The sequence below is a fragment of the Apteryx rowi genome, unplaced genomic scaffold (genome assembly GCF_003343035.1).
Source record: "Apteryx rowi isolate R43461 unplaced genomic scaffold, aptRow1 scaffold_18, whole genome shotgun sequence".
Lineage (NCBI taxonomy): Eukaryota > Metazoa > Chordata > Aves > Apterygiformes > Apterygidae > Apteryx > Apteryx rowi.
Window position 1 is genome coordinate 5,481,554 of NW_020448085.1, and position 14,342 is coordinate 5,495,895.

Sequence of the window (14,342 nt, forward strand, 5' to 3'; positions counted from 1 at the left end):
AGGTTACCTACCAATCTGCTGGTTTTTAACAGCCATTTTATTTTTCATCAAGAATAAACTGAGACTCTCTTTGAAGCTGTAYTGTGAGGTTGCTAGACTATGCTTGCTTGCTTTACAGGTGAAAAATCCAAAACATGAACAGCAATACACCATACCTGTCCTCAAAGCTGACTTGGCTAGAAGTGGAACATAGTTCCCTAACGGATCCTCTAGCAAAAAAGTTGTAAGTCCTTTGTAATGGCCAACAAGAAAGAGCCTCCTTTTTTCAATGAAGATAACTTGGGACCGTTTCACTACAAACTTCCTTTTTATGAAACTATGGAGCTCTTCATTGAAACRCTTACGGGCACATGCTTTGAACTGCGAGTGTCGCCCTTTGAAACAGTGATTTCTGTGAAAGCTAAAATTCAAAGACTGGAAGGTACTGTTCTCTCTTTTATATCAGCTTAAACTTTATCAGTTTAGAGAAGTCTTAATTTACAAATGATAATCGTAATTTTRCTAAAATTAAACCAGGTAATTTAAATGGTTTGTTCATTAGTATTTATAAGCTTGTACYCAGTTTATGGTTTAGGCTTAATTGGAATTGGTATCTTGCTATTTTTTTTTCTTTTCCTGTTATCTTGTATATCATTATTAAGATAAATCTTAATAAATCTGTTGTAAATCTTTAATTATGTTGATGTTACATGGGAGATGCTATTTTCTGTGTTTAAAAGATTATCTGAGATATAACCTGTTTGTTAATGAGCCAAGGTTCTTCAAGCCTAGGCTGTAAACTTGAGTCTTGCTGTATGTCTATGCTGCAGCTGTTCAGGCATACTTTAAACTAGGTGCTGTGGCCGTTGCTACTTGGGTTAGCCAGTTTAACATAGTTTGGTTTGTCTATAGTACTGTAGTTGCAAGAATAACTGCAGTGCAGGCAAACCCCAAAGACGGCATGAAGTTACTGATCAGAATTTGRTGAATGAAGTTTTTCTGGCAGATGTCTGTCTGAGCAATGCTTTGTCTAAAAGTGATAAATTTGGTATGTCTTGCAAAGTGAAAACATCCTTAGAGTTATGAGAGCAGCCCYGATGCTAACACAAGGAAAAAAGGTGCGGGTTTTAGTCCTCTCTCACCCCTTTCCTTCCATGGTGGGAATGACCCTGCATAGGAAATGTCTTTTGAAGTATGTATGTRTACGTGTTCCTTTGCTACTTTGCAGTGATGCATCCTCTCTGACTTTGTAGGAGYTGCACAGCTGTGTTACTGCATGAGCTGAGAGTTCAGGACTTGGTAATTTCCAGAAAAGGGATCCTCTCCTTCCCCAGTATACCTCTACGTGTTTATCATGCTCCTGTGTGTGTGGAAGCTGCTGTCTGGGAGATGCAACATGCTTTAGATTTGAATCCTAAAGGCTCTCCTCCTCTTATGGAAACCTGCATTGATGCACTGAAACCAGGAGTTGTGCCCTGGTAGCTGTGCATCAGTCTTAGAACATACAAATATTGCAACGATATGGGGAGCTTTTCACAAAGGTCACATGCTAGAAGCTCCACCTGCAGTTAGCTAGAGTTTACCCCAGTGTAGCTATATGGACATGCTTTTGCTTCATGTAGACAGGGCAGTAATTGAACACAAATCAGAGAACATGTCAAGGAGCTTATGGATCCTGGATGTGAAACACAAAAAGGAAAGGTGTTTTCCCTCCCCACCCTCCTTTCCTCCATGGCTGAATATGGTGGCGATGGCATGCTAACTAAGAGTGAATTAAAAGGGAGTATAGACAATAGGGTACGGGAGAAGGCAGGTTATGTGGACAGGGTAGAGTACAGAATGAGGGGATGAGCTTTAAGGGGTGCAAGAAGAGACCAGTATAAAGATGTGAGGAAGAGGAATTTGAATTTCTCATAGTCCAAAACAGGAGATTACAAATAGGTATATTGAATTATACCTATAGCCTATTATTATAGGCTAGGTGTGCCTAGTTCATGAGAGCATCATAATTCATAATAAGAACAGCTAGTACTAAAATTATAATATTGCTTATTAGGAATTTGATTCACATGATGTGATTCTTAGRATGTTAAAGTAATTAATGGCTTAGATGCCTGCTACGTAGACTTAAGTATATTTCATTAAAACATGGAAGATGGAGAGTTCACTGATGCTTATCATTTTATTGACAAAAGTCAATTGAAATACCTTGATAATCCAAAACAGAGTTAAAAGATCTGTAATGTCCTAGTTAATATGATACATATAAGGGGCAAAGTGGTGTTTTTTCTKTTGAAATCAGATTGATCAGCTATGCATGTGTGTGTGAGGGGGACAGTTGCACAGTGACAAACTCATTTTACATTGTATTTGAGGCTGGTATTGCATGTAAAAATAAACAACTCTTCAGTAACAAAGTTCCTGTTATARTGCACAAGTTCAAGTAATGAATCACTCAGGTGAATGGAAAATCCTAACTAATTTTGTGGTTGTAGTATAGCATGGAAAGCAAAAAGCTTATTTCTGTTTCTGCTGCTGTTTTTCACTTTTTGTTACTATATCATGTCAAATTTTATGAGGTGTGAACTTCTCCCATTTAAGCTACTCTTCCAGCTAGAGAATGAGAGAGCAAGAACCCCACACTGTCAGGAGAATATATAGGGCCCTTGGTGTGCTTATTGTCTCTGTGGACTGATTTGTGTGTTGAGGATGATAGTATGCAAGCGCACAAAATGAAAAATTCTGTGAAAATGTTTAATTGTACCACTTGAGATCTTTGAGAACAAAATCTAGAATCATATCAGAAGTTAACAGATTTATTCAAAAGGTCTGGGCTCAGTCAACAATACCTCTAACTGGAAGAGACTGATAATAAAACCATATCAAGAAGAACTGATCTTTGTCCACAGCTAGAGTATCAATAACTRTAGGCTGTCTGCACTGTAATAAGAAAGAATAATATCGATGACACACAAYGAATTCTGAATACTTCTGATACTGTTTGTCATTCTTATTACCTCTTTAATGATCTGATGTGGAAAGAGTTTTAGACTGCTCTAGTAGGCATTAGTATCTCACTAAGCGAGAGCTCCAGATTATTCTGGTTGGTCTCAGCAAAGAATATGGATAAAACTTTATTAAGGGGGCTCTAGCACATCTAAAACTTCTGTATGAGTTTGCTCATAAATTGAAGCTAAAACAGATCTGATGTGTGCTAGGAGCAGATCCAAGCATTTGCCCTCAAACATATTCAATGCAAACTGAGTGCATGGTGTTTGTTTCCAAATTCATATTTGTTATAATTCTGTCTTGGAGCCACCTAGAATAAATCACCCCTCTACTCAGATACACTGAATGAGCCTTTGTAGATGCTACATTGGAGAAGAACTAACTTCCTTTGTCTCCGATACCAGTGGCWTAAAATCTAGAATATTCTCATTCAGCAGCAGAATGTACTATTGCYGGCAGCACTACGTGCTCCCTTAATTTTACTTGTTGTTGGCTATTTGTATGTTAAAACAGATGATCATGGATAGRACAGTACCTGGGTTTCAAGGTGGAGACTGAGATTTTTTTCACATGTGAAAGGTACTTAAATAGCAGAATTTCACTGAAGAGTAAATAGCAGGTTTTTTTAATAATAAACACTGTCACTCCCTTGAGTGATCTGTTGTTGCTTTCTACATTGCAAAAGTCTTTGTGGCTGCTGTGCTGGAGAAGTTTAGGATTTTTCACTGGGAAACAAAATTTATTATAATAAATTTTACAAAAAAAACAYTGAGTTGGACAGTGTACTCCTAGTAGTGGTTAATTCACTGATCTATCAAAGAACCATAAATAAAACCTGGAAACATGTCTGGTCAGTCATATAGGACTGAGCCTCAAGGGAAGAGGTGGGGCTTGGTTTGTTTTATTTATTAACTTGTGAGAATTGATTTCCATGGAGTGTTAAGGCCTTCATTTGCTTAGCTAGGTTTAAAATAGGAAAAAAATGTGAAACCAGTCATGATATTTTTCAGTGACTGCTTGGAACTGAACTGTGGTCTGTACGTGTGAACATCTTCCTTTTTACCTCTAAATTTGGGAGTTTTCTTGTTCTTGTATTAGAACAAAGGGGACAAATGAGCTAGCTTTCAGAGTACTTGTGTTTAGTTCAAGAGAGAGCAGATGCAATAACTTGATTTTTTTTTTTTTATGTGTATGTACTCTCAATTCTTAGTGAGAGTTGTTATTTTTCTTTGGTCTGTTTGCTTTCGTTATATTGCTGCCTATCTGACCCTTTGTACCTCTTCACTAGTGTAGCTAGTTTGTGGGGCAAAATGAAGAGGAGCAGCCCAACTTCCGTGTAAGCAGGAACAGAAAGTAAACTCTTAAGAGGCTTTCCAGCAGCTGTATTGGTTGAAAGATGAGTAAAYTGAGTTTGAACTTTGACCTTGAAGTGTTTGTGCTGTTTTAAACAAAGCCTTTTGTCCTTATCCACAGCACAGAATAAGGGTCATTCTGAAATCTACTTAGGGTTAAACTCAACCACATCAGTTTCTCCAGTAAGCCTGCTTAGCATGCCAGAAAGACAACTAAAGCGATGAAGCTTAGGGGTAGGTCTGATAAGCTGATTCAGGAGGAGGGATATGATCCCTGCTCTATTCCCCTTCCCACAAATTTTAGTAGGTCAGATTGTGTATTGAAATGGCTGCAGATGTGCTGACAGTCCAAAAAAAACCCTCTTCTGTCCTCCTGTAGCCTTACCTGGGTAACCCATTTCCATGTGAACACTGAGCTGTAGCTTTTTGCCCTATTCTTCTCTCTTAGTCRTGATTTAGAGCAGACCGGTGATAGTCATATGCTGCTTAGGGAGAGGGATGGCAGAGGGGTATYTTGCGCTTCTTACTGTTGCCAATTTTATGTACTGATTCCATGTGTAAACGTTTCCAAGAAAGGCTCACTGTAATCCAGAAAAGGGACAGCTGACACATTTTCTTGTGCATGAACCTATAAAGCACATACTATTTCATCTGTATATAAATACAGAATTCTTAGAAAGCATCTTAAAAAAGGAACTAGTAATAAAGACTTGTCTGTTTCCCATTACARCAGAGAATAGTATTTTCAACTGTGCATTTCATTAAAAATACGTTGTCATTGTTAAATGAACAAAAACRTGTTTCACTGCAGCATTGCCAGTTGCAAGCCAGTCTTTTTAACAAATGCGCTCTCAGTTTATCAAAGTAATTGGAAGTTGCTCCTTGGAGGCTGCTGAAACCATAACAAATGCAGACAGTAATGACTATTTGTAATCAGAAGACTTGCAAAACAACATAGGAGAGAGCTTTGCTGCAGACTCACTGATTCTTGCCAGCTTGTTCTTACTTTGCTTACGCTGCAGATTTGAAATGTAACCAGTTATTAAATAGATGCCAGAGTAATAGCTATTATGTTAGTCTATGTGAATATATTCCCCTCATAAATGTATTGTGGACCTCAGAGGATGTAACTAACAGTCGTGTTAAATGCATTCTGAGTGAAGTAAAGTCATGTTGCTAGCTCATAAAAGATCTAGAGGTGAATTGTAGTGAGGAGAGGGGGAAATCCACTTCAGTCTTCTGCTCTAAAACTTAACCAGAAACAATGACTGTTCCTTCAAAATGCGCTTTCTTCTGCATGAGGGCATCCACTTAGCATGTACGCTACCCACCTGCTGAATCTGCTTGGACTCTCACCAGGATTTGGTGTCCTTTTCTTCCTTRCTGGTGATGTGTTGGGAGTTTTGTGCTCTTCCCCCAACTAGGAAGGAGCTGCTTACCTGACCTTTTGTCCTGCCTTGCYGAGCACTCTCACGGGCCTTGGGAAGACGGCCCAAGATGTTTTTGGCAAATCACCTGGAGGACTCTGATCTTTGTGTTCCCCTCTCCCCGAATCTGTTTTGTCTGCTGTTTGAGAACTCTTACTGTGTAGCGTTGCTACTTGCCTCTTTTTTTAAGTATTTTTGAACATGCAAATAAGCAGTAAATAACACAATTTGACACTAAAGTGACCAAGAATAAAGTACAAGATAAGGTTATTTTAATGTAACGTTATGAAAAATACAGCTTTTGCTTCTTAGTCTAAGGAGTAGTGTTTAGACCTTTCTTCAGAAAGTAGTTCTTGGCCTCCATAGATTTTCATTTTAATTACAATATTTTGGGAATGCGTGATGAAATCATAAAATTACCTGGATTTCACTAGATAAATCGGACAGAAGTATTTCTTTTTGATGTTGAAGGGAAGATTTTTTTTCAAGGCAGAAAAGACCTGTTCATCTTCCCCTTAGCCTTAATGTTCTTTGGTGATCAAAGGTGTCTCTTCCTTTCGTAACTGCTCTGGTTTGTAGTCTATCCAAAAATTGGAGAATGGCAGCCTTTTACTAAAAATGTGTAAAGGCCTGGTGTGGTACCATCTTTTGCTTATTCTCTTTAATGTATATTAGATCTGTATTTAAATGAGTTGACTGTGAAGGCAAAAAGGAAACAAAGGTAATCATTAGGTAGAAGTAGATTTTTAATAAGGAACAAATACTCAGTACACTTGCTTCCTTTTAACAAAAGATTGTCATGCCAAATCTGTCCCAAAACTTAGAGTTGAAAAATGAGCGTTGTTGAATATGAGTAATAAAGTGTTCTGATAGCGTAAAAGCACAGAGCAAAGTAAAAAACAAAGTAGTCCTTTGTGTTTGCTGTACAAAGTTCGCCTAACTAGTATGGTACTATGTTGTACATCTGAACTTTTCAGGTTCTGGACTAAGCAGTCCAGATAAATACTTTCTTAGTTGTCACCACTGCACTAGAAYTGTCACCAGCATTTCTTAATGGTACCTTGTCTTTACTGTGAGTAATACAGAATATCAGTCTGGGATAAATTATTCAGCAGGTCTGTAGTTAGAGGTTTTATCCTGTTTTTCTGTTAGCAGACAGAAAGCTCTGAGGTACAAATAACAGGAAAAAGCTCTTTTACAGTTACCAGACGAGAGTAAGAGTTGCTTCAGGCTTATTGTGTACTTCCACAAACTCCTTGTTGAGCCAAAAGATGGAGCTCCCCATGGGGGGCACCAGCCTGCTAGAAACCTTAACTTTGGTCTTAATAATTATTCAGGAGGTTAGGCATCATTGCTGAAGTGCTGTCTTTGTCCTGCTTCCTTTCTGCTGCTGCTGCCCCCTCCTTTCTTCTCCTCTTTGTTCTCAAGCATTCCTCAAAAAAACCAAATGTCCCCCAAAGCCTTCCCACCAAACTCCAATTTTATTTTATTATTATTTTTTGGTTAGGTATTCCTGTCTCTCAGCAGCACTTAATTTGGAATAACATGGAACTGAAGGATGACTACTGTTTGAATGATTATAAGTAAGTATAGAATAAGATTGCAGTGAATGTTTCTAAATGATCGTTTACATAGGCAATAGAAAATCCTACAAAGTTTTATTTATTTATTGCCATTTACAGCATTTCAGAAGGCTGCACTCTGAAGCTAGTTCTGGCTATGCGAGGTGGACCTATTAACACTAGAAGAGGTAGGTTTAATTTCATTCATAAATTCAGTTTAAAATGATGTATTCGTGCAACACCTTATGACTGTGGACAGATTTCTTAGCTAAGCATTTTGGCTAGGCAGACTTTAATGCAAAATTAATTGGCAAATATTTGATTAAAAAAAAGGAGGGATAGTTTTCCATCTCTTTTCCATAGTATACCAAGTATACCATCTTTTTCACTTTGCTTATCCTTAGTTTACCAAGTATCTTTGAGACTTGATAATTCTTTATACACAATCAGGAATTCTTAACTGGAAAACACAAATATGCACATGTAGTGTCATTGTACAAATATTTTCTAAAATCTGGTTAGTAAGGGTCAGGCATTGTTTTAGTTTGATAAGCTTGGTTATATGGTTCATCCATAGAAGAATGAAGGCTTAAAGGGGAGAAATTTCCTTGGTATTTTCACTTGGAAAGCACTTGGCATATCTTTTAGGCTGAGCATTCCCATCATAAACTGAGCTGAGCTTTCAAAAGCAATCAAAACAAGCTGAACATTTGAGTGCTTTCATGTAATGAAATCTCAGTTGTAACAGTGCTCTAAGTATAGTCTAACAAAGGTAGTTTTGTAAAACAGTGCATATTTAAAAATGTATGCTTAACTGAATTAAAATTTTAGGATGCATGATTRTAAGAGAACTATGTTAATCTTTGTTTTCAAGAGAACTCATTACCCTAAGAGCACTGATTTTCATTGGGCAGCAGCTGATAATAGAATAGTTCCAGCTATGAAAAGTTCGTTGTAAATGTTTAACGCTTCTTTCTGAAGAAGCTCCTGTTAGTCCCAAGTGCTCTTAATAAAAGAATGCAGGGATCTGTTCACTTAGTGTAGCAAATGTGTTAGGAAATTACTTTCTCCATGTAAAATTAGAGTGAGTGAACTAAGCAATGTTCTTTCTGCTTTCAGAGTGGGCGAATTACCCTAATTGAGGCCATTTACAAAAAATAATGCAAGTTTTAATTGGTATGATAATTCTAATTTTATTTTGGACCCATTCCTCTGACTGCCAGATAAACTCACCTCTAAAATAAGTTGTAAAACCATCAATATACCTTATGCATAGTGAACTGGCGGTCTTCTAACTTGTCTTCTGTGTTCTGTTCCCCATCTTTTGTATCTCTACAGTAGTGCTTAAGAGATACAGTTAGAGGTGTGCCCTATAGTCAACAATATACAGAGAATTTCTCTATTCAGTTTTTGGCAGCTGGGGAGAAGCGTGACCTGGTGATCTTACCACGCTCGTTGTTTAATAACTGAGCTGATCTTTTAGGCTGTCTGTTTTTCCATTTCTTTCTCTCCCACATATGTAATTATTGGTAGGACAGCTTTTCCTGAAGTGACATCCCATATGCTAAGGGACCAAGGAAAGGTGAGTGGTAACATGAAAGTGAGGAGGAGCAGCTAATTTAACATTAGAAATTAACTGGATTCCTTAGATCTTCAGGTTTGTGTTTTTATCRCTTCAGTCAGTGTCTCCTATAGGTAGAACTTAAAAATACCACTGAGCTGTCTCCTGAATACACAATGTCATAACTGGGTCTTCTATTCTATAGCTTTCCTGGGTGGTTTGGTAGATGCTACTACATTTAAATCTCTTGCATCCTTCAGAAATGCTGAGAGTGGGAGATGGTTCTGGCTAGCTCTGGAATGGATTTTAGTGTCTGATCAGGTGAATGAATGGGGATTTTTAGAATACAGGTTACTAGAAAAACAGGCCCATAGCAATCAGCATCTAGATTTCTTTATTTACAAAGACTTCTTGTAATTACTTGGAATTTATGTGCTAAAGAATCCTCTGAAGCATAGRGGTGTGACGAGCGAGTGAAGAGTTAACAGGACTGAACGTAACATGACAAGGTGTAAATGTGGCAGAGAGGGACTTGAGCTGGATGTTTTATGTATGCATATCTAAGCATTTGACTTGGATTTAGAGAATGCTACTTGCAGAGCAGCAAGAATGTTTGAAAGAGGCTATTTCAGGTTGAATATTCGATTGCTGTTGTCTTCCAGAAGACTGGCCTATTGGTGTGACACTTTTGTATCATTACTGTAGTTATCTTTAGACATAGTCAGAAAACTGAGGGTTTTTCCCTTGGGAGAGCCAGAACTACAAGACACGGAAGTACAAGTTGAAATAATTTGGTTTTGTTCCTTTTTTTTTTTTTTTTTCCTTTTTGTAGTTCCTGTGGAAGACCCTATTAGGGAAATGGCTGAATATATGGATCCCAGTAGAGAGGAGATCTGGGAGAAGGGACCATCCAACAAACAAGTTACCTTTTTAGTATATCGAGAAGGAGATCAATTGAATTTCTTCCGTGTGGTAGACCGGGGAGATGGCACTCTAACACCATTATCTGAGTCTTTGAGGTAAAGTTGATTTTATATTTTTTCCTCAAACAGGAATGCTGTATAATTTTCAGCTAATAAATGTTGACTTTGTCAAAAGAATATATGGAGGATTGGAAGAATTGTTCCTGAAGGACTACCAAAATGCTGTAGCTGGGTGGCCTAACTATACTTCATGGACAGTGGTCATTTTGACTGGCTTCTGTCACTCTGTGTCACTACAAAGTGAGATAAAACTGACCTAGTCCCTTGTGGCAATTCTTAATATCCCAGCCCATTCTCAAAGAAAACATTTTCCAAGACAGTCAGTTTGGCAATAAGGATATTAAAATTTTTTAATTAAGTACCTTTCTCTCTTCCCAGCCCAAGCTTGCTTTTTTATATAGACATGACTTCACCAAAGGATTAGTCAGGAAGATAGTAGATTGGCAGTGCAAAATYCTGCCAGGGTTTGCTGGAAGATACAGAGGAGCTGCTCAGAACTATTGATATTACTAGCCTTTGGGCATAACTAGGCCTCAGATTAGCTATTGTTGAGGCATGAAACTTGTCTGAATCACTGTCATAGAATCAAAGTACTGTTATCAGAAGGGCAAGTCTGTCACTTAAATTACTACCTTGTAGTAAGGTGTAGTCTGGGTTATTTTTTTAAAGCTATTGCAAGTGCTGAAAAGTATTAAAAATTTATTAGGTTCTGTCTTTATACTGCAGCTTTTGGGTAGGCTTTTTTCCCCCCTGGAAAATTTACAATTGTATAAATATTAAGGAAAGGAATTTTGCTATTCTAGGGACTAGCTGCTTTTTCCCCCAAAACTAAGACTTGCACTGTTTTAAATAGGTATTCTTGTTCTTGTTTGCAAAATGAAAGCAAGGGCCTTCTACTAGGTCTATATTTGGTAGATTTTTCTGGTTAAACCTTGCCCCTTTCTGTAGGGATTAGTGTACAGACTATTTTTTTGGCCTGTTGCTTCCCTTCTTTCTCCCCCACCAAAGTGCTCAGCAGAAGAGTTGATCTGTACTTAGATCCTAATGCAAGTAATATTTACAGCCTATTGAAGTATCACAGTTGAATTCTGAAACAGTTAGTGAGTACAAAGAGCTAGTGTTCAATATACAATTACTAGGGGGAAAGAGGAGGAAAAGCTACAAGTATGTTAGATCTGTCATTTTATCTTTCAGTGCCTATACTCTTTTACAGTAAATAGCCACATACGGTATTGTATGCAGATTTGAAATAGAGGAAAAAAGAAGTATAATTGGTAGAACTGAGCACCTTGCTGCTGTATTGGGCTAGACAGGCTTCTGGGAAGAAGAACAGACAAATGTACTTCCTGTTCTCAGTAGTATCCTGACTTTGCCAAATTGTTCATTCGTCACTTTAAACTGAAAGAATCCYAAAACCAATCCAAAGAGCTAAGACTGAGGATGTTACACTGCAAGAAGTTGTCAGAAGGAGCTTGAACTTTCATTTGTCAGTATAGTAGTCTCCCTGATATCTGCCCAGCTGTTCAAATTCTTGGATTTATTGGGTTTTATTTGCATTTAAAATGAGCAYGGACAATTGTCTGAAACTTTTAATGTTTCTCAGTTAGGTACTCCTAGTGTATAGATTAAATGGTAATTTACTTTACATTTGGCTAAGTGTAGCAAACCAAAGGAATAAACCACACTGATCTGGCTTTTGCAAGGACATCTTGGTAAGCCTTCAAAGTACAACAGTGTGTGCAAAAGTCAAAGTACGTCCTCCTTAAGAAATTTTGTCATTGTTCAGAAGATCCAGTTAGGCTGGAAGCCCGCCGAGTTGAATGCATTCAGCTTGARCTACCTCTCTTCCTCCACATTTTCTGTGGGAGTTCAGTTATGGGCTTTTCTACTAGGGCAGTCATTAACTTGGATGGGGAGGACCCACCCACAAATTCTTTTATTTATTTTTATGGCTAATAAAAAGAAAACTTACCATGTCAGACTTTGTGTAGAATGGAAAAAGTGAGAAAGGGAAGAGAGAATGGAAGCAAATCAGACCTCCTTTCCAGTTGAGCTTTATACAGAAAGGCTGTGAATCGCTCTCAGGATGCTAGTGTTTTCCACACTGATGGTTAAGAGTGTTTATAGGTGTGGGTGTACTGCTGACTGAGCRGTTTGAGGCACTCATCGGCTTTTTTTCATTTTGCTTGAGTGTGAAGCAGAATTCAGTGACCTCAGTTTGAAAATGGGCCATTCTTTTGGATTTTGTTTTATAACTCTCCAGACCATTTTATTTTGTCTGTGGTTAAGTTAATGGTTAAAACRTGACAAAGTGTAAATATATACTGTGATTATTCTCTCTGTGTTAAAAGAAAACTGCTGAAACTGTGGTAGAGCAATGGCAGGCACTAGCAACAAGACAGTGTGTTTCAACAAGCTACTGATCATCTTTCAAGCGTGCATTTTACGAGCAAGATCTCAGGAATGTCTATAATTATGGATAAAGTCAGCTTGAAATCTGCTCTTTGAAAAACGATCTAAAAGTATCATCATGAACAAAGTTTCCTGTCCAATCTTCATGGCCTCACAATCTCATTCCAGTTAAAACAAACTTGTTACTACTCCATTTTTGAAGTTCTTGCCTCCTATTTAGCCAGAAAATGTAAGACAAATGACAAAGCTGTTTTTGCATAAAGGAAAAAAAATATGGGAATGTTATTCCCTTTTTTTTTCCTATTTTAAGGGAAGGGGACTGCAAAGAATTGTTTTCAGTTGATTATGACTTTTAAGTATTTGCAGAGTTAAAATTCTGAAGTGATTCTATAGTGTTGAATCTTTACCAGGAGAGGTGTAATGTGCATGCTGCCTGTCCCCATACAGAGCTGTTCAGTTTCTGGTAAGAAACTACCCAACTATTATGCAGTCTTGCTTTGAATTTGCTGCCATTTTATTCTTAAAGATCTGTCTCCCAGCTGTGCTGCCTTCTGAACTTTGCTACATTTTAAGAAATGGATTTGGAGAGTCAGGGCAAAAATACTGGCCCTAGAGTAAGGGCAGCAGAGTATTTCCAAGAACCAGGTAAGATGCCAGCTTTAATTAGTGATCACAGAACTGAGATCTGTTATGCAAACATAAGATTTTACGTATTTTGTTATAATTACAGGAGATGTAGTTTTATATGCCTTTCTTGGAACTGACTTTCTCATGGCATGTAGTTTTTCCTTTGTCTCTTTTAGAAAGAAGAAACTTCTCATAAATCTTTTAAGATGTTTTTATGAACAAAGGGGAATTGCCTGATTGTCACAATTTCTAGGTGCTGACAGCATAATGGGAGAATTAAAGCACTTTTTAAAATTACTATACACAGTGTTGAAAATTCTTCAATTTATGATGAGTCGGACACTCTTAAGGGTTATTTCATTTTACTGTCAAATGTTAGATTTGTGTTACTGAATGATGCTTGATAGGAAAAACAAGTCAGATACTGAATTTAAAACATTGTCTTTTTCCATTCTGTATTTTAACAGAATGCAAAAACTCAGTGTGATGCTATAAATTTCCAGTGATTGAGTTAAAATATTTTGTCTTTGAATCTGTTTATTTTTTCCGAATGTTGGGACTCTTTGGAAATCTAAACTGATCATTTTTTTTATTTTTTTTTATTTTGAAAAGGAGAAATAGAATATCACATCCACATGGGTGACCCCTCCATTTCCATTTATGGTGAGAACACCCCTCAGGATGGATAGAAATTTGGACTTTCCTTCCATGCCAGTGTCTGGTTAATTGGAAAACTGATCAGCTTGTTGTCTGAGTCACACTGTTAACAGCTTTGGCCATACCTTCAGGAGACACTTGTGGAACTGGATATTGCCTCTGTGGGGAAAATATATAGTGAGTGTAAACCAACTGTATATGGTATAACAACTTCCCGAAAGTTGGGCTATGTTCTGATTTCAGCATCATCACTTTGTCTGAGCGCTCTAATAAGGAATGTTTATCTTCTAAAATAAATGGATTTGAAATGTCTTTGCATACAGTTTTACATAATGCTTTGTCAACAGATCAACTACGGATTTGGCTTTCTAGTTGTGAGAATACTCTGCATTGAAAATATAATTAAATTACTTGATCAGAGGGTGAAAACAAACTTTCTTTTTTATTTTCAGTGGTGGTTCAGTTTATAACTTATATGCTGCTGATGAAGACGAAACAGAGGCATCACCTTCTGGCCAACAGATTATTGAGAATTCAATTACTATGAATAAAATGAAGCTGCTTAAAGCAAAGATGGAGAACATGAATCTGAGTAAAAAGGTGAAGCTGCGGGTTCAATTCTTCTATTATCAAATGACTTAAAATTTCCCAATACTGGTCTTGCTAAAAAGCAGATCAATTAGTTTTTTGACTGCCCTCTTGGAAAATGGAATGATAAAGGATATATGATTTTATTATCTGTCAATTAATATAGTGAACGTCACTGTGTAAAT

At 37.4% G+C, this 14,342-nt stretch overlaps 1 protein-coding gene across 15 annotated transcripts in view; it reads left to right on the forward strand.

The window, feature by feature from the left end:
* The window catches only part of ZFAND4 (zinc finger AN1-type containing 4), a 37,330-nt gene that overhangs the window by 4,270 nt on the left and 18,718 nt on the right, over positions 1-14,342 (forward strand). For 13 of the 15 annotated variants that reach the window (XR_003252763.1, XR_003252762.1, XR_003252764.1 and 10 more), the window contains exons 2-6: positions 119-421; positions 7,275-7,350; positions 7,450-7,517; positions 9,723-9,909; positions 14,022-14,169. Coding sequence is in view for 10 of the 15 variants with exons in the window: in XM_026061359.1 (XP_025917144.1) it covers positions 238-421; positions 7,275-7,350; positions 7,450-7,517; positions 9,723-9,909; positions 14,022-14,169 (663 nt within the window). In the remaining 5 variants the exon portion in view is untranslated. Of the gene's footprint in view, positions 1-118; positions 422-1,232; positions 1,279-7,274; positions 7,351-7,449; positions 7,518-9,722; positions 9,910-14,021; positions 14,170-14,342 lie in introns of those variants that run through there. The other 2 variants (XM_026061360.1, XM_026061361.1) reach the window with 2 other exon arrangements.